The sequence below is a fragment of the Sminthopsis crassicaudata genome, chromosome 3 (assembly GCF_048593235.1).
Source record: "Sminthopsis crassicaudata isolate SCR6 chromosome 3, ASM4859323v1, whole genome shotgun sequence".
NCBI lineage: Eukaryota > Metazoa > Chordata > Mammalia > Dasyuromorphia > Dasyuridae > Sminthopsis > Sminthopsis crassicaudata.
In genome coordinates this window covers 607,445,643-607,469,415 of record NC_133619.1, presented here as the reverse complement: position 1 = coordinate 607,469,415, position 23,773 = coordinate 607,445,643, and the positions used below count along the sequence as shown (strand labels likewise).

At 42.0% G+C, this 23,773-nt stretch overlaps 1 protein-coding gene across 1 annotated transcript; it reads right to left on the bottom strand.

The window, feature by feature from the left end:
* Positions 1-929: 929 nt before the first annotated feature.
* LOC141563992 (tissue alpha-L-fucosidase-like) lies at positions 930-18,256 on the bottom strand. Its single transcript, XM_074305862.1, has 8 exons — positions 17,170-18,256; positions 8,902-9,036; positions 7,086-7,223; positions 6,126-6,231; positions 4,287-4,487; positions 3,673-3,863; positions 1,859-1,958; positions 930-1,164 (listed from the first exon to the last, which is right to left on the bottom strand). Exons 1-8 carry the CDS (start codon positions 17,544-17,546, stop codon positions 1,024-1,026), a joined length of 1,389 nt encoding a protein of 462 aa, XP_074161963.1. The 5' UTR covers positions 17,547-18,256; the 3' UTR covers positions 930-1,023.
* Between the last annotated feature and the right edge of the window lie 5,517 nt (positions 18,257-23,773).

Below are 23,773 nucleotides of genomic sequence, written 5' to 3'. Positions count from 1 at the left end.
GCAGAACGAACAGCACAACATCTTTTTTAAATGAAAAAGTTTATTTTTTCAGTAGTCAAAACATTCATATACAAAGAGGCACAGGATAGAAACCTAAAATTGTATCATTTGTTCCTTAATTGCACATTTTGAAATGGAATTTAACCTCAAGTGACATGGTTCCATTTATGACATTTCAGATTAGAATGCAAACAAAAGCAAAACATCCATCATATGGGTGTCACCAAGTGTCCTTTCCCATTGTCCTCCCTACCTCAAGGCAGTGGGGATCCCTCTATATTTGTTCCATGGGTCTGTCAGATTGGAGAAGCAGGAACCAGAGACTATCCTGCTCTAGTCCTCTATGTGGGCAGATTTGGTCTTTGACAGTAGCACTGGCTCTACAGAGAGGGACAGTCCTCACGCCCACAGGGCCACTCTCCTGACAAGCTGCACACCTCCAGGATGGAGCTGCCTCCAGTTCCATTTCCATCCATTGTTTAGAATTACACCTGGGGCCCTCTAATGCTGCCATCATTGAGGGTTGCTGTAAGTCTAAGAAGTAAAGCTGGGACAGCACAGATGCCAAACCTCTTCGTGAGAGGTGCTGCTGAATTCACAAACTCCTGGAGTGTCCAACATGGCTCCCTACTTAACCCTCACTCATTTGGTACTATGTTTTACTGGGATCCCCACTTCTTCAGACTCTGGCCGCTCCTTGAGGAAGTTGCTTTAACTAGGACACAGAGAAGGGGAGAGGGCCAGGGAAAAAAGAGGAAATGCTCCCTTAAATAATTTAGGGGTAATTATGTGTGTAAGGATGGGGCTGCACAGAGATCTCCCTCCTGAAAGGTCTTTCTTTCATGAAGGGAAGTTATAAATGAGAGGTATCTACTGGGAACATTGTCCATTGATTAAGATGGGTCAGAAAATGCCACCTTGGGCAAAGGAAGAGTGTAATTAATTTATTGCAAGGCTCAAATCTTAGAAGCAAAACTCAAAATAGGAGAGTCTTGGGCACTGGTGTGGCATGGATATGACGGCTCACTTGACTTCCTCCAGTTTGAGGGTCCAAACTTTCATCTTTATAATATATGGAGACAGCTGAGGCAGGTAAACCAAGAGGCCTTGATCCAATGAGGCTTGAGACCACTTCAGAAACCCTGGGACACCCAGCATACTCACCTAAAAATAAAGGGAAAGACAAGACATGACTTTATATGTGACCGGCTCTAAGGCTCTGAAACAGCAGCAAGGGATGTTTGACATGATCTGGTCCATTCTCCTTCTCAAACAGGTAAGGAGAGTGAGCCTCAGAAAGGGGCAGATATCTGCCTGCAAGCTGCATAGGAAATTCATGGCTGATCCAAGAATTAAAATCATCTGCACACAAGAGTGTGCTAACTAACAAAATAATAGCTACAACTGATACTATCTCACTTGATCCTCAGAACAATCTTGAGAAAATGCTGTATTATCCCATTTTTCAGAAGAGTAAACTGAGGCTGATAGGTTAGTGACTTGCCCAGGCTTACACAGTCATGATTCACACAGGTCTTTCTGACTCATAAGTCTGACTCTCCACCTATTACACCACATAGAAGCCTCCTAGGGGGAAGAGGTCTTTCCGTCCAAAATCCCAGGAAATAGGAGAAAGCCCCAAGGGGCTCTAGAGCAGTGGTGTCAGACTCAAACTCGTCTCTGGGGGCTGCATATTGATTTAGAAAACCACAGACATAGATTATCTTTGTTGTACTGTCTTTTTATTCATTGCAGACAGCCCCATGAATCTGGCAGCTTTGCTCCACAGGACTTTCCAATGTTACAAATGGTGCTAAGGCCAAAAAGCTTTTTTTATGACGCTGGTTATACTACTTACTCTTGTGACATTTGTTGGGATGGGAGAGGTCAGTGGGAGCACTCCTTTCTGTGGCCAATCACTGTAGAAGACGTATACAACGGATTGCTTTAGGGTGAACCTGCAGAAGACAGCCAAACAGAAGCCTTTACCTTTCAACAAAACATCCACAAAGCACAGAATGACCTCTCAAAAGCCCATTCCCATGGCGAAGTCCATGACTGGGACTCAGAGGTCCTATCACATTCTTAGAACATGGGAAATCCTTTTGAATTTAGGAGCTGGCAATATTCTCCTTCCACTTTCCTTTTTAAACATGGCCCTTCTTTTTCAAGCAATTTACCTGGCACTTCAGCAGGTAAATATAAGGTGGACACTCAGTAAGGATTTGCTGTCCCTTGACAGAACACCCTGTGATCCTAGAAAGAGAGCTGCAAAGGGTCTTCAGAGGCATTTAACAGAGGAAAGGGAAGCTGGGAGTTGAGATTTGCCAAAGGTCACCTGGATCATAAGTTCCGGGTGGGATCTCAACCCAGGGAGTGTTGTGATTCCAGAGCCAGAATTTCATCCTGTTCCACAGCAATGAATGAGGGTACTAATTCACCAAATAACCCAATCATCTGGGGGGAGGAGGAAGCCTACAGAAGCATGGCATAAGATCTATTTGGACAAAAGCATTGTAGATTAAAAACAATAAATGGGTGTGAGTTGGAATAGGGAAAGACGTGGGGTCAGATGGGGATTCAAGCCCCCTTTGAGCCTCAGTTTCTTCATTCTGAAGATGGAGATAATTCTATTTTTATTACCCCTCCACCTTATAGAAGGGCAAGGGATTAAAGCATGGTGTAAGTGTCAAAGATAATTGTCATCTTTCCAAATCTACTCCCACGTTTTCCTCCATGAATTGCTTTGAACATTTGTCTCTTCATGGGAAAAGAGCAGCTGAAAGCAGAGTCCCAATCCAAGGGTACCTCATCTCATCCAGTGGCAACTTAGAGAAGGCCAAGAATAGCTCTGGGTTCACAATTTCCCTCTGAGCCAAAGACATGAGGTGCTCTCCAAAGGCCTAATGTGACTGGAAGTGATAAAGGTCCTGAGACTTTTAGATTGAAGACTAATGAAGCCTTCGAGACTGTTTAAGTCATTTGCCTTAGTCCTTACTCCTCTCCCTCTCCCTCCTCTTTAATTCAGTTTTTGTATTAGGGCAAAGCTGACCACAAATCCCCAGATCTCGACTTTCAGTCTGGCGTACTCTTCCTCCATATCACGCTGCCTGAGATCTCTCTAGGACTACAGTCCCTGGCTGGGGTTGTCACTCACCTAGGAAAAATTCGATCAAGACATAAATTAGAGCAGGGGCTCTGAACCTGGGGTCCAGGTACCTTTGTGGAATGCTTGCAAGGGTTGTGGGAAATCATAGGAATAAAATGCATGCCTATGATAACATAATTGGATTCCTATGTAATCCCTGGTATCTTGTTATGCACTTAATAAAATGCATATTAAAATGTACATGATGTCCATTTTCTGCACTGTTCTTGGAAGGGGTCCATAGATTTCATTGGATGGCCAAAATTGTCCACAGCACAAAGGTGGCTAAGGGTCTCTGAGCAGAGCCAATGACCAATATTTGCTGAATCTCCAGACAGAAAGGTTTAACCTAAGGGAAATTAGGACACTTCTGCAGATTGCGGGGCTCAGCATAGAAGGGAACACAAGTAGGCTCTGCTGGACATGTGGTATATAGTATGCCACATTTAGGTACAACCAAGATCATCATGTGAGATGGGACAAGAGGATCTAGAGACCTCCAAATGCAGAGGAAGGCAGCTTACCACATGGGAATGGTGGTGTTCTCCATTTGTACCCTCCATGGCTTAGAAGCATAGATCCCCTCCCCATTGATGCTCAGCCAGCTCCCCAGAGAAAGAAGCTTTTCTTGGAAGATGGGAGGAATAATCCCATCTTTTGTTGGCCCAACGTTGAGCAGATAGTTACCTCCAAAGCTTACAACAAAAACTAGTTCCTGGAAAGAAGAAAGGAAGAAATAATCAAGTGCTTTCACCTATTAAATAGAAGTAAAGAAGGAATGAATATAAAGATATACAAAAGGATTTGGAAAGGAGGGCATAGGGATCAGGAAAGACTCCATGGAGAAGATGGTTTTAGAGCTAAGAAGGAAGATTCTTAGAATCCCAAATTTCTGAGTAGGAATACAAAATTTCAGAGTTGGAACAAAGAATTTCAGAGCAAGAAGAGTCCTTAGAACTCACAATTTCAGAGCTAGGTTGAATACTCTTTCAACAAAGAATGTCAGACATCTCAGAGATAATCTAGTCCATTCTCCTAAGTGTACAGATAAGAAAGCAAACTTATGGAACAGATCTTGTAGTTACGTCCTCTCTCTCTCCACCCTGGTTTAAGAGACCAAAGCTAAAGCAGAGCTTACCATAATGATTTCCAAATCAGTCATAACGTCACTGCTGTCCATGTCTCGCCGATACCCCCAGGATTTTTTGTCAAGGGTGGTGCACATCTCCCACTTGCGTTTTGGAACAGTCTTTGGTCTGTATTTGTCCTTACAGTTAATGTAGCCTCCATGTTTACACCCAGTGTTTATGCCCCATCGATCATTAACCACAATTTGATCCTAAATAATGAAGAACAGAAGGGCTGAGTCACCATGGATGGAGCCCCATGGATTCCTAAGGCTATAGAATTGTAAAAGCAAACTTACTGGGTTTTCTTAATTGATTTTGCAATTCAAGAATATATTCTGCTAAGTAAAGCAAACAAACTCTATTCCTTCTCTGGTTTTAATAAAACAGGGATGCATAGCCCCATTATCCTATCTATCTTTCTCTTGGCTTATCCTTGCCCCTTTTTTTTAAGTCAAGGTGCCCAGAACTAAAGATGGTCCTGGAGAGGATCACACAGCAGGATTATTACCTCCCTATTCTTGGGAGCTCGGATCCCATTAACATTAGGCTTGGCAGCCCAAGATCCCATTAACATTCTTTTTTTTTTTTGCTCTCAAATCACATTGCTGACTCGTGTGAAACTGAGGGTCTCCTGAAATCTGCAGGTCCCCTTATATGAACCAATGCTGAGTGAAGTGAGCAAAATCAGGAAAAAATCATACACAGCAAAAATAATCTTATATGATGCTCAACTATTAAAGACTTAGCCCTTCTCAGCAATGCAGTGATCCCAGACAGTTCCAAAAGATTTGAGATGGAAAATGCCTTCTGCCTCCAGAGAGAGAACTATGGAGACTGAATGTGGAACAAAGCATAGAATTTTCACCTTTTTTTGGTTTGTTTGCTTTTTCTTTCTTGTGGTTTTTTTCCCCTTTTGGTCTGATTTTTCTTATATAACATGACAAATATGGAAATATGTTTAAAAGTACAGTACATGTATAACCTGTATCAGATTGCTTGCTGTGTTGGGGAGGGGGAGATAAGAGACATAGGGGAAAAAATTATGGAATAAAAAATCTAATAAAAATGAGTGTTGAAAACTATGTTTATATGTATTTGGAAAAATAAAATGCTATTGAGGGAAAAAACAGAACAACAAAAAAAGAGATCTGTAGGTCCTTTTCTGAACAATTGTTTGTTCATCCCTTTCCGCCATCCCTTCCCCATCTTACACTGGTGAAGACAACATTTTGTACCCAAGTGAAGACTTGATATTCATCCGTATTCATTTCATCTCGTTAGATTTAGTCCAGTGCTTTAGTCTTATCAAGCTCCTTTTGGATCTGGTCATCCAGTGTGTTAGCTGTCCTTCCTAGCTTTCTTCTAAACCTGTTGGAACCCATTCCATGTACGATCATATATACCATCTTATAATTATCTGCATGTAGTTTATTTTCTTATTAGACTATCTTATCAGAGTATGCATATAGTAGGTACTGCATCAATCATCACTGGCTTTAATTAAATTTATATTATTAATTCTTGGCACAACCAGTGATCCTGCCCCAAATCTAAAGGGCTATTCTTTGTATCACTTGAGGCTCCATGTTAGGGAACAATTTTTTTCAACATTGCCAAGTACAGTGTGAATGTACAGGAACTTTAATTTCTTACTCTTCCTCCAGTCCCACAAAACATCCCCACAGTAGCATGCTTCATTCTGCACTCCTCCAAGTTTCCTTAGTTCCCCACCCAGAATTTTTCTCTCTCCTGACCAGTCATGGAGGAGAAGGAAGGCTTTGTTTGGTTCCAGGCCCTAGCTCACTCAACCTTCTGCTGTCACAACCAGTCATTAACCAGTCACCCACCTTTACAGGGCTATCATTGTACAGCCAGGCGAGGAACTCTGTGGAATTCCAGTAAGTGTCAGGGGCTTCCCATTCTCCATCAGACCAGATCAGGTCAGGTTTGTACCTAAGACACATAGAAGGGTAACATGCTGGAGGAGACTTTATAATTTGAGGAGCAGTGGGCTCTAGGGGACCTAGCATTGGAATAGCAGGCAAGACGCCCAGAATCCAGTTCTGGCTCAAGTTCTTATGGAAAACCATGTAACCTCAGGCAAGAAATTTCACTGTTTGAACCTTACTGCCCTCATCTAGAACACTGGGACTAGATTATTCTCCTTGCCTCACAGGGTTAAAACCACAGATGTAGAAAATGGCTCTTGCAGAGCAGCAGTATGGAGCAGTGATCAGAAAGCTCCCTTGGAGTCAGGAAAATCTGGGTTCAAGTCCTGACCTTGGACCAGACTGGCTATGTGGACCTGTTCAGCTGCTTCAACTCTGAGGATCCTGACACTCTCTAAGAAAATGTGGTCTGTCTTGGGAAGCAAGCTCTTCCCTGACAGATCCATACACCAATGGAATTATATACTTGTCAAAATAGAAATGTGTGTGTGCATGCTTTGAAACCACAGAATGCTACTTCCTGAACCTATTTCCAGAACAGTATTAGCTGGCTTACTCTAGCCCTTCACTTTATAGTTCATAATTCATTGTTCTCTTGAAGGTATAGGAGGACCTTGACTTTATCTCTTAATAAGGTTGTACTTAGAGCTCAGTGGACTGTTTCCTAAGAATATATTTTTGAAGCAACAACAACAAAAAAACAAACAAACAAAAAACAACCAAAAAATCCAACAACTGTTTGCACGCCACAATTTTTTAGCCCTATCAAGTTATAAAGTCCCACAAGATGGAAAATGTAATATAAATGTACCAATCCAATTTTAGAGAATGAAAACTGAAGGTCAGAGAGGTTCTTACCTGTTCACAAGATCAACCATTTCTGGCAGTATCTTGGTCTGGACAAAATTCTGAGTTGTGAAGTTATTTTCCTTGTCAAGTATATATAAGGGATTAAACCACTCCAGGAGTGAATGGTACAATCCATAACGGATATTCCTAAAAAGATAAAATAGAAAACAATTATCTCTTGAGTAATTTTTTTAAAACAGCCATTTAAAAAATAAAAATAGCAAGACCTAATATTACATAGTGTAGAACTCACAAATTGGGGATTAGAATAGAAAATAAATTTCAATTTTTTTTCAGTGCCCAAGAGTTTCACTACAGGAATTCAATTCATCACTAACAAATACTTATAGAATTTGTTTTAAGAGTTTTAAGATGTCACCAAAGAAATAGAGGTATCAAAATAACATTAGAGAATACCATTAGTAGCAATATTTGCTCCCTCAGTATAAAAGCCTGGAAGTAAATTTGGACAGCAAGTTTACCAAGTCACATATTTTTTCCATCTGTAAAACATCTACAGTCCTAGTCTTTCTTTCCTTTCCAGCTAAGGCTCTCATTCTAGTGCTTTCTATACTTTAAGAAATTTCATTTACAAATGATTTTCAGCAGTTAAAAGGGGTGTCCATCTTGAAGGACCTAGAGTTTATGGTCCTTGCACTCCATTAAGTTTAAATTTTGTTATGTTCAATAATTTGGAGTTTTCTTAGCAAAGATACTGGAATAATAGTCGTTATTAAAATAATAATAAGACCATATCACCCCACTCCACCTCCAAAAGAGAGGGAAAGGAAGTCTAAGTGCCTCTCTTTTGGGGAGGGAATGGGGTGATATGCTCCCATGAGGTCAAAACTATTTTCATAATAACAGTAAGGTATTTTAATTTTAATAACTACTGTTAAATAAACAAAACTCACGAACAAGACAAAATAATCCACATAAACAAAACCTTTTTTTGGGGGGAAGAATCATTTTAAGAGTATGAAGGGATCCTGAAACCAAAGTGTTTTGTGTTAGACTCAGATCTTAAGTTGGGTGTTATTAATGCTGCTAGGAATAGTTACTCAAACTCAGAAGGAGGAAGTCCTGTTCTCACAACCAACTCAAATTCAATTTTTTCTTAGTTCAGGAGAAAGAGGAAGATGAGAAATATCAGGAATGGGGTGGTATATTATGGCAAAACCTAGGGAGGAACACATGAATGTATGGGCTAATGATAGGAGATAGCCTGATCAGAATCAAAGAACTGAATACTCAAGCAACTTTTTAATCCAAGCCATTCAGGACAAGAAACTCCACTATTACATAGCTAACAAGTGGTCAGTTGGATTTTGATGAAAGAACTTTGAGGAGAGGTCACCCATCTGGTAGAAGGCAACTTAACACTGCATTAACTATATTGGTCACCAATTCACACTGCTGATGTCAAGTGAGCATTATCACTGTTCAGTCATTTCAGAAATGTCTGACTCTTTGTGACCCCATTTATGGTTTTCCTGGAAAAGATCTGGAGTGAGTTGCCATTTTCTTCTCCTGCTCATTCTATAAATGAGGAAGCTGAGATAAAGAGGGGTAAGTGATTTGCTCTGGGTTATACGGCATGGGATTGTCTGAGGTCAGCTCTGAATTCAGGAAAAGATGATTTCAGACCTGGCTCCAGACTATCCATGTACCACCTAGCTGCCAGTCTACTAAATGCCCAAATCTTTTTCAGAACTATTGAGAACCACGCCTCCAAACATGGGGAGGGGCCAAGCTGAGGAGATTTACAAGTAATTAAATGCCAGCAAAGGGGAGTCCAAGGGTAATAAATATCAAACATACTTACTTCTGTTGGAGGAAAGTTCCCAATTCACCCACCAGATCTCGGTGTGGCCCTATATCCATAGAATTCCAGTTCCAAGCTGTATTGCTGGGCCAGAGTGTATAGCCTTCATGATGTTTGCTGGTCAGGACCACGTATCTGTGGAAATAGAAGTCACACTGTCAATGCTGTTTTCCTGTTCTGATTCTGACATATTTACCCATCTGTGTACATATTGCCTTGGTGAAATATAAACTTTTTGAAGGAGGAAGCTATTTTTGTCTTTATATCTCCAGGGCCTAGCACACAGAAAGAAGGTGCTTAATAAATGCTTAGTAAATTAAATGTAAATAAAAGAAGAGGCCACCAACAATTTCTGTTTCTAGGTCTCCTTTTCTGCACATCAATAAAGTTGTCTCCCCCAGACACCGAAGTAGGTGGCCTTCTTGAGATGGCCTGATAAGCTTTGTTAATATTCATGTGTATGTGTTACTGTTAAACTGATTTGCTTGGAGTATGTCCCTCAGCATACTTTTATTAAAATAACAGGGGATAGAACTGAGTGTTCACCAGCTCTTCCCTTCTCCCCACAGTTGCCATCTGTTCTTTTTAACATTTTATCTACACTTGAAAAGACAGAGGAATCGAGAGTTAGCAGTTCCTGTTTTTCTCAGAAGAGAGAATGTGGGAAGGCAATATCATAAGCTGGGCAGAACTCTAGACATCAGCTGTTTATTCTGGGCGTGGCTGTCTTTAACTCTGATTTTGGACAAGTTCCATAACTTTATAGGGCCTTAATTTCTTCCTCTATAAAAGGAGGACTGTCTAGCTAGCTCTGGAACCTCTATGAGAGGTTCCCTCCCTCACATCTATGAGAACAAGACCAACCTGAATATAAGTAGGAAACAGAAGCATGCGATATAGAGGAAAACTGTCTTTTTAAATTTTCTTTTCAAAAAGTCTTATAATGGAAGATACTTGAGCAACTAGAGATCCTACGCACTTATTTCACTAAACAAGAGGTTCTTAACCTGGATTTTGTGAACTCCAGTTTTTAAAAAATAAATTTGGCAAATGTATTTCAATAACAGGACTACTTTACAATATTATTATGTATCTAAAAAAGATTATTGCGAGAAATTCATAAGCTTTATCAGACTGCCAAAGGGTCTAGAATGCAAAAAAGGTTAAAAAAAAAAAACCCTCTTTAAATCCATGTGCGATTGACACCAATTGATATTTATAATAAATTGATTTAAAGCTTCAAAATACTATTATGTATATCTTTCCATGAATAATCTAATAAGATGATATTCCTATTTCACAGTACAGATGAAGAAATTAAGGCACAAAACCAATGACTTGGTGAGGTACATAGAGTTTAGATAATATTGGAACCTAAGTCTGAGACATCCCCCACTACTTCCAACCCCCACTTCCCAGTCCCACATTTTATCTATCAGGTCATATAGTCTCTCCAGAGAAGAGGAGACGAAAAGAGTAGAAAAATGTTTGGATACCTGGGTACAAATATCAGAGTTGGAACTTTGACTCCTATAGGCCTGTTTTTTTTATTCCTTTTTAAAAAAAATTAAAGCTGTTTATTTTCAAAACACATACATAGTTTTCAACATTCACTTGCAAAACCTTATATTCCAAATTTTTTCCTCCCTTCCCCCCAGAGGGCAATCAATATAGGTTAAATATGTGCAGTTCTTCTATACATATTTCCACACTTATTGTGCTGCATAAGAAAAATCAGATCACAAAGGGAAAAAAATGAGAAAGAAAATAAAAAGCAAGCAAACTACAACAAAAAAGGTGAAAATACTATGTTGTGATCCACATTCAGTGTTCATAATCCTCTCTCTGGATGTAGATAGCTCTCTCCATCACAAAACCATTGGAAGTAGGCCAAGGTTAGGACCCATCTAAAACATTACAGAATTCCATTACGATGGCTTCTAGGTCACAAACTAATTTGCATGTGTGGTCACCAAAATCACTTTAAGTGGTCTGAGAAAAGCTAGGAACATCTTCTTCTTCTTCTTCTTCTTTTTTTTTTTTTTTTTTTTTTAGGCTGGGGTTAAGTGACTTGCCCAGGGTCACACAGCTAGAAGTGTTAAGTGTTTGAGATAAAATTTGAACTCGGATCCTCCTGAATTCAAGGCTAGTGCTCTATCCACTGCACCACCTAGCTGCCCCTAGCTAGGAACTTCTTATAGGAATTCTACCAAGATGAGAACATACGCGAGTGTGATGCTGTCACCTGAGAAATACCTATACAAATAGGTTTCTGTCTTTGAAAGATTATGAATTTTTTTTCATATTCCAAGGAGGCATAGTGTGTTCAAAAAAGCACTGAATGGAAAATTAGGAGAAATGGGTTCTACTCCCACTTCTGTAAGGAGTAGGAAGAGGAGGCGAGAAGTATAGTAAAGGACCAGACAGAAAGCAAGTCCAGCCTTCCACACTGATGGCTTTCTGTAGGTGCTTAGTACTTGTTTACTGACTGACAAACAGACTGACATAACCTTTTAAGTATCCACAGTTAAGAATTTTCCAGTTGGGGAAATTAGTATGGCAGAAATTAGATATGGATCCACACTTAACACCATATACCAAGATAAGATCAAAATGGGTCCATGATTTAGGCATAAAGAGGGAGATAATAAATAGATTAGAGGAACAGAGGATAATCTACCTCTCAGACTTGTGGAGGAGGAAGGAATTTATGACCAGAGGAGAACTAGAGATCATTATTGATCACAAAATAGAAGATTTTGATTACATCAAACTAAAAAGTTTCTGTACAAATAATACTAATGCAAACAAGATTAGAAGGGAAGTAACAAATTGGGAAAATATTTTTAAAAACAAAGGTTCTGACAAAGGTCTCATTTCCAAAATATATAGAGAACTGACCATAATTTATAAGAAACCGAACCATTCTCCAATTGATAAATGGTCAAAGGATATGAACAGACAATTCTCAGAGGAAGAAATTGAAACTATATCCACTCACATGAAAGAGTGTTCCAAATCACTACTGATCAGAGAAATGCAAATTAAGACCACTCTGAGATACCACTACACACCTGTCAGATTGGCTAAGATGACAGGAACAAATAATGACAAATGTTGGAGGGGATGTGGGGAAATTGGGACACTAATACATTGCTGGTGGAGTTGTGAAAGAATCCAGCCATTCTGGAGAGCAATCTGGAATTATGCCCAAAAAGTTATCAAACTGTGCATACCCTTTGACCCAGCAGCGCTACTACTGGGATTATATCCCAAAGAAATACTAAAGAGCGGAAAGAGACATATATGTGCCAAAATGTTTGTGGCAGCTCTTTTTGTTGTAGCTAGAAACTGGAAGATGAATGGAGGTCCATCAGTTGGAGAATGGTTGGGTAAATTGTGGTATATGAAGGTTATGGAATATTATTGCTCGGTAAGAAATGACCAGCAGGAGGAATATAGAGAGGCCTGGAGAGACTTGAAATCAACTGATGCTGAGTGAAATGAGCAGAACCAGAGGATCACTGTACACTTCAACAACAATACTGTATGAGGATGTATTCTGATGGAAGTGGAGATCTTCAACATGGAGAAGATCCAACTCACTTCCAGTTGATCAGTGATGGACAGAGGTAGCTACACCCAGAGAAGAAACACTGGGAGGGGAATGAAAATTGTTAGCACTAATATCTGTCTGCCCAGGTTGCATGTACCTTCGGATTCTAATGTTTATTGTGCAACAAGAAAATGATATTCACACACATGTATTGTACCTGGACTGTGTTGTGACACATGTGAAATGTATGGTATTGCCTGTCGTCGGGGGGAGGGAGTAGAGGGAGGGAGGGTGATTTGGAGGAATGAATACAAGGGATAATATTATAAAATATATATATATATATATATATATATATATATATATAATAAAAAAAAAAAAAAAAAGAATTTTCCAGTTGGAAGGGACATGAGAGGCTACCTAATCCCACTTTCATGGATGGGATTCTTTTTTTCCCCTACTTTTTTTTTATTTTATTTTTCCAAATACATGTAAAGACAGTTTTCAACATTCACTTTGGTAAGACTTTGTGTTCCAAATATTTCTTCCTCCTTCCCTTAGCTCCTCCCAGATAGCAAGCAATCTGATATAGGTTAAATATATACAATCCTTTTAGCAAACTTCATATTTGTTATGTTGTGCAAGAAAATCAGACCGCAAGGGAGAAAACCACAAGAAAGAAAAACATACAAAAAGGTGAAAATGCTTCAATCTCTATTCACTCTCCATAGTTCTCCTCTCTCTGCAATTGATTGGCATTTTCTATTCCAAATCTATTAGTTAGGGTTCTTAATCTGAGGTGACTGGATTTTAAAAAGATGATAATTTCATCCTAATAAAGTTTCCTTCATAATCTTATGGATTTATAGTCTGCATTTAAATACATTCTGAGAAAGGATCTACAGGCTTTCCCAGATTGCCAGATCCATAACAAAAAAGTTTTAAGAATCCTGCTCAGTCATTTTTTTTGTATCCTTAGTATAACCAGCTTCAGCTTAGAGACTTCCAAGAACAGGGAACCTATCAATGGGGTGGCCCATTACTTGTCTGCAGTTATGAAACCACAGGAGGTCATTTTCCTGGTATTAAACATAAACGGGTCTCTTTGCAACTTCTACCTTCCTAGAGTTGGGCCTTAAGGCGAAGAAGTCTGATCCACATTCTACCCCATCACATATTTCAACAGATCCATCTGCCCCAGTGTCCTCCCCTTCTCTTCTCCAAGCTGAACATGCCCAATTCAGCTCTTTCAACTAATCCACATATGGGATGAGCTCAAAGCCTTGTACTCTCTTGGCTGCCCTCATTAACACTTTCCAGTTTCTCCAAATCCAATGTGAGCTTTACAACAATCTTAAGGTAGGTTCTATTATTATCCCATTCTACAGCATAGCAAACTAGAGTTCATTGACGGAGGAACTTGCTGGCTTTCTGACCTTAGATAAGTTACTTTTCTGACAGTCAATGAACATTTATTAAGTACCTACTATGTGTCAGGCACATGAAGTTAATCATTAAGAATACAAAAAAGAGCAAAAGACACCCTGCCATTTAGGAGCTTACAGTCTTATGGAGAAAACAACAGGAAAATAACTACGTACAACTACAGACAGAATATCTAGGAACTAATCACAAAGGAAGGTGCTATCATATGATTCAGGGGGAATCAAAAAAGGCTACTCAGGTTCTTCTTGGATCACAAGATGGGCTTGGACTGGTTAAGTCCCTGAGATCCCCTGTGGCTCTCATGACTCTGTAACTCACAAGATGTGGACAGCATCAATTTCTGCTACTGGAAAGAAAATGGCCAGTTTTCCTGGGCTCAGCTTTCTTGTGCAGAAGTGAAGCCTTCATTCTTCTTTGGCAAAGAAATAAAAAAAAGAACTGGGATAAGAAGGGGAAGTGGAGCAGGATTGAGAAAGGGAGGTGTCCAGATGGGCCAAAATAGAGAAGTCTAGTGGGAGTGGGGAGGGGAAGAGAAAAAAAAAACGAAAGCTATAGTCTAAGAAGGTCAGTTTACAAAGCCTTCTAGGTTCATTATCTAACTTGAAAGTTCAAATAACTATCAAGTGCTTGGGGGGGGGGGGAAACTGGGACACTGAGGCATTGTTGGTGGAATGGATCCAACCATTCTGGAGAGCAATATGGAACTATGCTCAAAAAATTATCAAACTGTGCATATCCTTTGATCCAGCAGTGTTACTATTGGGCTTATATCCCAAGGAAATACTAAAGAAGGGAAAGGGACCTGTATGTGCAAGAATGTTTGTGGCAGCCCTCTTTGTAGTGGCCAGAAACTGGAAGATGAACGGATGTCCATCAATTGGAGAATGGCTGAATAAATTGTGGTATATGAAGGCTATGGAATATTATTGCTGTGTAAGAAATGACCAGCAGGAGGAATACAGAGAGGCTTGGAGAGACTGACATGAACTGATGCTGAGTGAAATGAGCAGAATCAGAGATCATTATACACTTCAACAACAATACTGTATGAAGATGTATTCTGATGGAAGTGATATCTTCGGCAATGAAAAGATCCAAATCAGTTCCAATTGATCAATGGTGAACAGAACCAGCTACACCCAGAGAAAGAACACTGGGAAATGAATGTGAACTGCTCGCATTTTTGTTTTTCTTCCCGGGTTATTTTTACCTTATTTCTAAATCTGATTTTTCTTGTGCAACAAGAGAACTGAATAAATATGTACACATATATTGTATTTAAGAAATACTTTAACATGTTTAACATGTATGGGACCACCTGCCATCTAGGGGAGGGGGTAGAGGGAAGGAAAGGAAAAGTTGGAAAAGAAGTGAGTGCAAGGGACAATGTTGAAAAATTACCTATGCATATGTTCTGTCAATAAAAAGCTATAAGAAGAATAAAAAAAACTTATCAGGTTGACATGCACTTGAAGTATCACTTCTGGAGTGTATAAGATGCTATGTTTTTTTCCCTCATTGGTAAAATAAGTGGGTGAACCTAGGTAATCTTAAAGATTCCTTCCAATTCTAGATCTAGGAAGAGAATCTGAGGCTAAGAGGTAGATTGCTCACACAGGGACTCAGAGCCAAGATGCTCCAGCTCTCCTTATTCAGTTAAAGTGCCTTTTTGATTGTTTTAATTACCCCCAAGCTATTTTCTAATCAGATTTTAGGTGAATGATTCAAAGAGGACGGGTACAGAGAAAGGAGCACCAAGGAACACTGAAGACCAGCGTCTAGCTCAGCCATTTCTTAGCCATGTCAAGGTTCTGGGGCTATTCCCCTTTCTCTAACCTCAGTTGCCTCATTTGTCAAATGGGAACAATGATCCTTCTTTACCATTACATGAGGGTATTGTGGGCAACGACTCCATTTTATCAATGTGAGCTCTTCTTTGTTAATGCCTATTGAGGGAGAGTTAGATTGTGGATGTTCAGTTGGTGACCCTCTTTGGGGTTTTCTTGGCAAAGATACTGGGGCGGTTTGTCATTTCTTTCTCCAGATCATTTTACAGATGAACAATCTGAGGCAAACAGGATACCACAGCTGGTAAGTATCTGAGGCTGGATTTGACCTCAGGAAGGTCAGTCTTCCTGATTCAGGCAAACAATCTATCCACTGTGTCACCCAGTGCCCAAACATGATTGTAAAATGAATCAGTTCTCACCTCTGTCCCTAATTATCTTGGAAGTGTAGCCGATCTTGTCGCATGACGCTGTTCATTGCCCTGCTTGCCCTTACCAGCATTAACCCGCCTCAAACCTGGAGCGCCAGAGATCTTAACCCATCTACACTACTTTGGGATTCCAAAAGTGAATATCCTCAGTCTTAATAGAAGCCGCCTGAATTACACTGAGCTCCTCTACATCTGTACCTCTCGGGCCACGCCCAGAGCCCAGCAGCATTGCACAAATGCTCCATGATTCAAGGTATTTATTAAATGCCACAAGCCATGCACAAGTTATAGGGGTTGGGATACAAAGAAAGACAAAAACAATTCCTAGCCTAAGGAGCTGACCATCAAAAGGGGAGGGCAACATAAGATATAAGAGTAACTTTATGGGCCCTCGAGGCCATTTAATCCATCCTCCTTTTTTTTTTTTTTTTTTTTTAAACTAGCTAAGAAAAGTAAGTCCCAGAAAGTAAGTTAAGTGCCAAGGGTGACACAGGAAACCCAACCCATTCGTTTTACAGATGAGGAGAGCGAGGTCGGAGAGGTCAAGGCTCTAACCATTAATCTACTATGTGTGGGCTATTCACTACTAGATCAACGCAGCAACCCCCACCCCCAGGAGTTTTCATTCTAACTCTTGCCATTCAGTCCCGTCCTGACCCAACCTGGGTTTTCATGGCAGGGACCCTGAGTGATCTGCCATCTCCTTTGACAGATGGGGAAACTGAGGCACACAGGGTGACAGTCACACAGCTAGTGTGGGTCGGAGCTGGATTTGACCTCGGAAAGGTGGTCTTCCTGGCGCTCTCCACCCCCGGGGCCCCCAGCTGCCCCTTCTCTGCTGTAAGCTCTGGATGGACCTGTTGCTGCCAAGCCGGCTTTGCTCCCTCCAAGCGCGGACAAGGTCCTGGAGAGCCCGAAGTCCGTGCCTGGGACGATCAGCAAACCCTACTAAGCCCCTCTAAGGTCAGTCGCTGGGATACCACACGACAGCGACCCCCGAAGGTGGGCGGCACTGCGGCCCCGAGGCTCCGCCTTTCAGCTTCCTCACCTGGCCCCCGACGCCTCGAAGAGCTCCGCCCACTTCTTGGGCTCGTAGAAGCTGGCCCGGAACTGGGGGGCGAAGTCGGCGTAGGAGAAGCCGGGAGGGTAGTTCTGGCGCATGAAGTTTTCGTACTTGGAGTCATGCTGGCCCTGCCAGCTCCACCAGAACCACTCGCTGCCCCAGGCCGGCACCGAGTACACGCCCCAGTGCACGAACACGCCGAACTTGGCCTCGTCGTACCAGGAGGGCAGCGGTCGCGCGTCCAGGCTCTCCCAGTCCGGGGTGTAGCGAGGCGAGGCCGAGGCCGAGGCGGCCAGCAGGAGCAGGGCCAGCTGCAGCCACCCGCCACAGCGCTGGATCGTCCAGGCCGCCGTAGCTGCCATCCTGGGGTCCGCGGTCAGTGTGGCCCGCCAGCCTCAGCTCGGAGCACTAGGCCCCTTCCCGGTTCGCGGGCTCCTCCTCTCCGGCGCGCTGATTGGCCATAGAGAAAGGAGGAGGCGGGGCTTATCCAGCATCCTAAACAACGCCCCAGGGCCTTCGAGACCCCTCCTCGCATGATGGCGCCCCCTGGCGTCCCAGGAGGGGACGCGAGGACAAGTCTCGGGGATAAGATGTTAGTTAACAGGGCACAGAGCTCTGGATGTAAGAGTGAGGTCTGGACTGGAATTTCAGAGACTCTGGGCCAAGGCTTTTCACCTCCCTGGGCTTCTTTTCGCCTATGTGAATGGAGGCCGGCCGGTCCATCTTCTTGGGGGGCGGCCTCGCCCGGCTCACCCGGCGCCTCCCGAGAGCTTTGCCCACTGCTTGGGCAAGGAGAACCCGGCCTAGGACCAAGGCCGTCGTGCGAGAAGCCGGCGCGTATCTGGGATGGTGGCCCGCCGTCCCAGCGCACGTCGGACCGGCCTCGCCAAACCACGGCCGCGCGTCCAGCTCGCCCAGGCCGGGATGTAGCTCGCCGAGGCCGAGGCCGAGGGCAGGGCCGAAGAAGCCACCGAAATTGTACCAGCGGCGGTAGCACCTAACGGGTCCGAGCCGCGGTCCCAAAGAGCCGGAGCCGTCAGGCCAGCTCGCGAACTCCGCCCCTCCTGCCCACTGATTGGTCAATGAGATGCACTAGAGGCTCGCGAGCTCTGCCCCTTCTGTCCACTGCCTGGCCAATGACTTGCAGCCTCAACTGCAAGGGCCGCCCTAAAAGGCCGCGGGCCCCGCCTCTCCTATCCATTGATTGGCCAACGAGCCTCTTAATCCCCTATAGTCTTAATCCATAAGAGCCGCCCCAAATTGACTCCGCCTTATTTCTCCACTTATTGGCTAGGGAAAAGAAAGGGGGTGGGACCAAAACGGGCCTCCTATTTTAACTGGATTCCCTTGGGATAGGGAAAGTGGATCCAGCTTCTGTGGATAAGAGAGGAGTGTAATTTAGTATAACTGAAAATGGATTTTTTTAAGAGTAAAGAGTGTGCTTTTAGGGACTGAACTAACGAATTCCATTTTGGTCTTAATTCGACATTTATTATGTATGGTCTCAGAAAGTACCACAGGATCAATTTACATCCTGCTTTCTCATCTTTCCTCTCTTGCAAGCTACAGAAACTCAATTATTACAAGGGATCTACCCTTAGGACGCCCACCCTTCTTTATCTTGGCATCCCGTGCCCAATCCCCTTGCAGGCATAACTATTGCTGCCATTAAAGAAAGTTTCCCCTTCTTTTAGGCTTCAAGGGGTTGTTTTTCTTTTTTCTTTTTTTTGAGGCTGGGGTTAAGTGACTTGCCCAGGGTCACACAGCTAGGAAGTGAAAGTGTCTGAGACTAGATTTGAACTCGGGTCCTCCTGAGTTCAAGGCTGATGCTCTATCCACTGAGCCACCTAGCTGCCCCCCCTTTTTATAATTTTTTGACATTATATATGCATGAGTAATTTTTTTTTATAACATTATCCCTTGTATTCATTTTTCCAAAATTATCCCCTCCCTCCCTCTACTCCCTCCCCCCGATGACAGGCAATCCCATACATTTTACATGTGTTACAGTATAACCTAGATACAATATATGTGTGTAAATATTATTTTCTTGTTGCACATTAAGTGTTAGATTCCGAAGGTATAAGTAACCTGGGTAGATAGTACACTGTGTAGATAGTAACTGTGTAGACAGTAGTGCTAACAGTTTACATTCACTTCCCAGTGTTCCTTCTTTGGGTGTAGTTGTTTCTGTCCATCATTGATCAGCTGGAAGTGAGTTGGATCTTCTTTATGTTGAAGATTTCCACTTCCATCAGAATACATCTTCATACAGCATTGAAGTGTACAGCGATCTTCTGGTTCTGCTCATTTCACTCAGCATTGTTGTGGGTCTGCTTCCCTGCAGCTTCACTGGAAACTGAAAGTTTCTTACTGCGCGCTTCACGCTATCACCAGCCTTCGGACGTCTCCGGCCCCGCTCCGGAGACAGGAGCGGGGAATAAGCAAAACAGAGAGCCAACATGTAGCAGAGCTGTTCTTTATTGTATGCTCCCCAAAATGTCTCCCCGAGCGGTTGCTGTTCCCTACTTTTATACAGAATCTTCTTGGACCCTTCCCGATTCCTCCCATCGTGGGCGGGGCCAGCTCCTTTAGCAATGCCTAGCCGTTTTTCTCCTTATATGGCCAAGCAACTCATAGTTCCACGCATCTACCGACACGTAGCTCTATTAGTCGACCCGGAACCACATCCTGGAGATGACTGACATTAGGGCGGCTCCCTTCCGCACAGGGAAGATTGGTTCTAGGTCCCTTACAAGCATCAGTTCCTGTAAGTCTCCCCAGGCCTCTCTGTATTCCTCCTGCTTGTCATTTCTTACAGAGCAATAATATTCCATAACCTTCATATACCATAATTTACCCAACCATTCTCCAATTGATGGACATCCATTCAACTTCCAGCTTCTAGCCACTATGAAAAGAGCTGCCACAAACATTTTGGCACATACAGGTCCCTTTCCCCTCCTCAGTATTTCTTTGGGATATAAGCCCAATAGCAGCAATGCTGGATCAAAGGGTATGCACAATTTGATACCTTTTTGGGTATAATTCCAGATTGTTCTCCAGAATGGCCAGATTCTTTCACAGCTCCACCAACAATGCATCAGTGTCCCAGTTTTCCCACATCCCCTCCAACATTCATCATTATTTGTTCCTGTCATCTTAGCCAATCTGGCAGGTGTGTAGTGGTATCTCAGAGTTATCTTAATTTGCATTTCTCTGATCAGTAGTGATTTGGAACACTCTTTCATATGAATGGATATAATTTCAATTTCATCCTCTGAAAATTGTCTGTCCATATCCTTTGACCATTTATCAATTGGAGAATGGTTTGATTTCTTATAAATAAATTAGGGTCAGTTCTCTATATATTTTGGAAATGAGACCTTTAATTGTAAAAATATTTTCCCAATTTGTTACTTTCAAGGGGTTGTTTTTCAACCAGCCTCCTCCTTTGTTAACACCCTGGAACATCTTGGACAGCATGAGGCCTAAGGACATTTTGGTAATCCTCAGATAAGGAAGGAAGGCCTGGCTTTTTGCTTCTGTACAACTCCCTCCACATTCTTGCTCCTTAAAAGCTAGACACTCCTCCATCTGCTTGGATCCCCCTCGAAGCTGGGCTTTTGTTTCAATAATAAATCATATTGAATTCCTGTTGGGTCTTATCTCTTATCTTGGGTCTTATCTGTTTTGGCACACCACCGGCTCCTTCTGAACTTCAGTGCTCCTGATGGTGAGGAAACCCCAAAACTTTGAAAAATCCTTAAAAGAGAAAACTTCCTTTGACTCTGCCTCAGGGAGGGGACACCACTTCAAGCACAGTTTCATCTTTGTTATCTGGCTCAGTCCCAAAACCCATTGAATTCAATTCAAATTCTAACCCTGGCTGAAACCAGGAGCCAACCTGGGACTCCACCCACATTCCCCCTTTAGTTAAATCTCCCATTATAAAAGAGCCAAGCTGGAGCTCTCTGCAGAGGTTCCAAACATAGCAGCCTTACACCTGGCATGGATTCTCTGCCTACTGGAACACTGGTTCTGGTGCGCTCTTCTCTTTACTTAACACCTTTTACTAACTAGACTTTAACTTTACTTCCAAACCCGACAATAAACTTCTTTTATCAATCTAGATTTTCTGGTCTGTAAATTCCTTTACAGGGGACTCTTGCGCTGCTATTAGACCTCATTTAACGCTGTATCCTTGTGCCAAATCCAAAGGGGTTGCAGAGGAGCTCTATTTAACTCCCTGTATCCCAAACCTGCTACTAGACCTCAATTAAAACCTAATTTCATTTGGGTACCCCAATTCTAAACCTCATCATCTTGGTTCTCTGACCAGGAACCCTGAAAACTAGAACCCCGAAAACTAGACATAATTTGACGAAATCCAGAACTCTGGACAATATAAAAGACTTTTTTCTTTCCCTACCCTACAGTGGACACCCAAGCCACTTGGTCAGGCTTAGGTCATTGTTAGAGCTTTATGCTTGGCACATTTCTTTACAAATTGCTGTGGATTGACAAAAGGCCTCCTTTTGTCTCACTCTCAGTCTCTAGAGATATGAGAGAAGCTGCAAGAATTTGGGAAACTAAATGCTTTTACTTGTCCACAATCTAGACACACCTCTGCCTCTAAAATCCTTCCTGAGCTTGGCTTGAGGAAACTCCCTCCAGAGAGAGACAAAGGACCTTCTTTTGCATCTCAAGGCATTTCTAATCCTTTTTCTCCCTCACTAGAAAACTGTTCTCCTGCAGGAACTCTGAGACATGAGAGTTCCTGCATGAGCTCTCTTTCTCCCCCATCCTCTCTCCTGCCTTTCCTCCTCCTCCCCTATGGAGTGGGGACCATAGAACTCAAGGCCTTTTTCAGACCTCTCCCATATGGCTTGGCAACCTGCCATTTAAATGCTCCCATCCTGTCCCCTTATTGGGGTACTGTACAGTGGGGAGATTGGGGACTCAATCTTAATCTTCTCAAATCTCCGGAAAAGTTTTCATTAACTTTTAAAACAGAACTTTGCTGGCAATCTGGACAAGCAGGCCATGCCCCTCACAGACCTTTTACTTGGCTCTTAAGAGCTATAGCTTCCAGCCCTCAGATAACAAGCTTGTCCCATACATTTAAAAATGGGACTTGGTTTCCCAGATTTGGTCATCCTGCCTTAGAGCAAGAGCAATGCCTCCCATCACAGCCTTTTAAGTATAGAAGCCTCTAAATTACGCTTTTGCAAGCTCACAAGGCTGTTTACAAAGACTGGGGATTACAAACTGCTCTCGGTTTTTTCCCTGGCCTCAGGGCACTTTCTTAAACTTTTCCTTATCTGCTCCTGGAGAGATAAATAGCTTAGCTATCTTCAGAAACTCGGCTATGTCTCTCTCCATCTCTCACTTTCCTACCTAACTTTATAGGTGGGAACTTTTTCACTCTTAATTTTCTCAGTCCCAAGACCTTTTGCTCTTAGTACATTCTCTATTTTTCTGGATTGGCTTTCTATGTCCCTGCCAACAATTAAAGATTTCTTTTCTAAGCTCCAACCCTGGCCAGGTTGTAGCTTCAAGAAAAACCTTTGGAATGATAGCTGGTGAATAAAATTCCGAATCAGGACAAATTACATTGTTAAGAGAATATTATAATAATTCAACCATTTTCCCACTCCCCAATGTCAATCCAAAGAGCAGTGATCTTCTAAAATGGTTAAGGAATTTTTAAACAGGTTCAATCTTTCATTCTAACTCATTTCCTGCTGCAGTCTGGAATTGAGAAGAGAAAAGAAAGAAAGAAGCTAGCTTTACTCTCTTAACAATGTTGTTTTTTTTTTTTTCCCTGAGGCAATTGAGGTTAAGTGACTTGCCCAAGATCACACAGCTAGGAAATGTTAAGTATCTGAGGTCAAATTTGAACAAAGGTCCTTCTGAGTTCAGGGCTGGTACTTTATCCACTGCCTCCTCTAATTTATCTTTTTATCTATCTTCTTTGTACCTAGTTGTTTCTATATTGTTTCCTATATTCAACTGTATGGTTCTTCAGAGTAGGGATGGTCATTTGTCTTTGTCTGTACCCCAAGCTCTTACGTTATTACCTGGCACATAACGGGGAATTTTGAGTTAGAGATGTCTTTGGAACATTGAATTGCAGTCATCTAATCAATAGTTGTTCACATCAAAAAGTCATGAGAGTGATTTGGGCTTGATAAAAACTTCTGAGGATTATTACATAAAGATAATATCTACACAGGACCAAGAGATCTGACAAAGTCACCAAGAGATAAAAGAAAGAGAAGAGAAGAGGACCAAGGACAGAACCTTGGTGGCAAAGAATTGGAAATTAAGTGAATACCCATCAATTGGGAAATGGCTGAATAAGTTATTGTATAAATGTAATATAATATTATTGTTCTATAAGAAATGACATGCAAGCTGACTTCAAAAAAGTCTGGAAAAACTTACTTATGCTGAGTGAAATGAGCAGAATCAGAGAACATTGTATATAGAAACAGCAAGATTGTCTGATGATCAACAGTGACAGGCCTCTTCTTGGCAATACAGTGAATCAAGACAATTTCAATCAACTTGGGATGGAAAATGC

Coding starts and splice junctions, on each gene's coding strand:
- LOC141563992 (XM_074305862.1), bottom strand. CDS start 17,546: ATGGCAGCTACGGCGGCCTGGACGATCCAGCGCTGTGGCGGGTGGCTG. Junction 4,488..6,125: donor ACAATGATAGCCCTGTAAAG/GTGGGTGACTGG, acceptor TTCATTATTTAG/GATCAAATTGTGGTTAATGA. Junction 3,864..4,286: donor CTGATTTGGAAATCATTATG/GTAAGCTCTGCT, acceptor TCTTCTTTCCAG/GAACTAGTTTTTGTTGTAAG.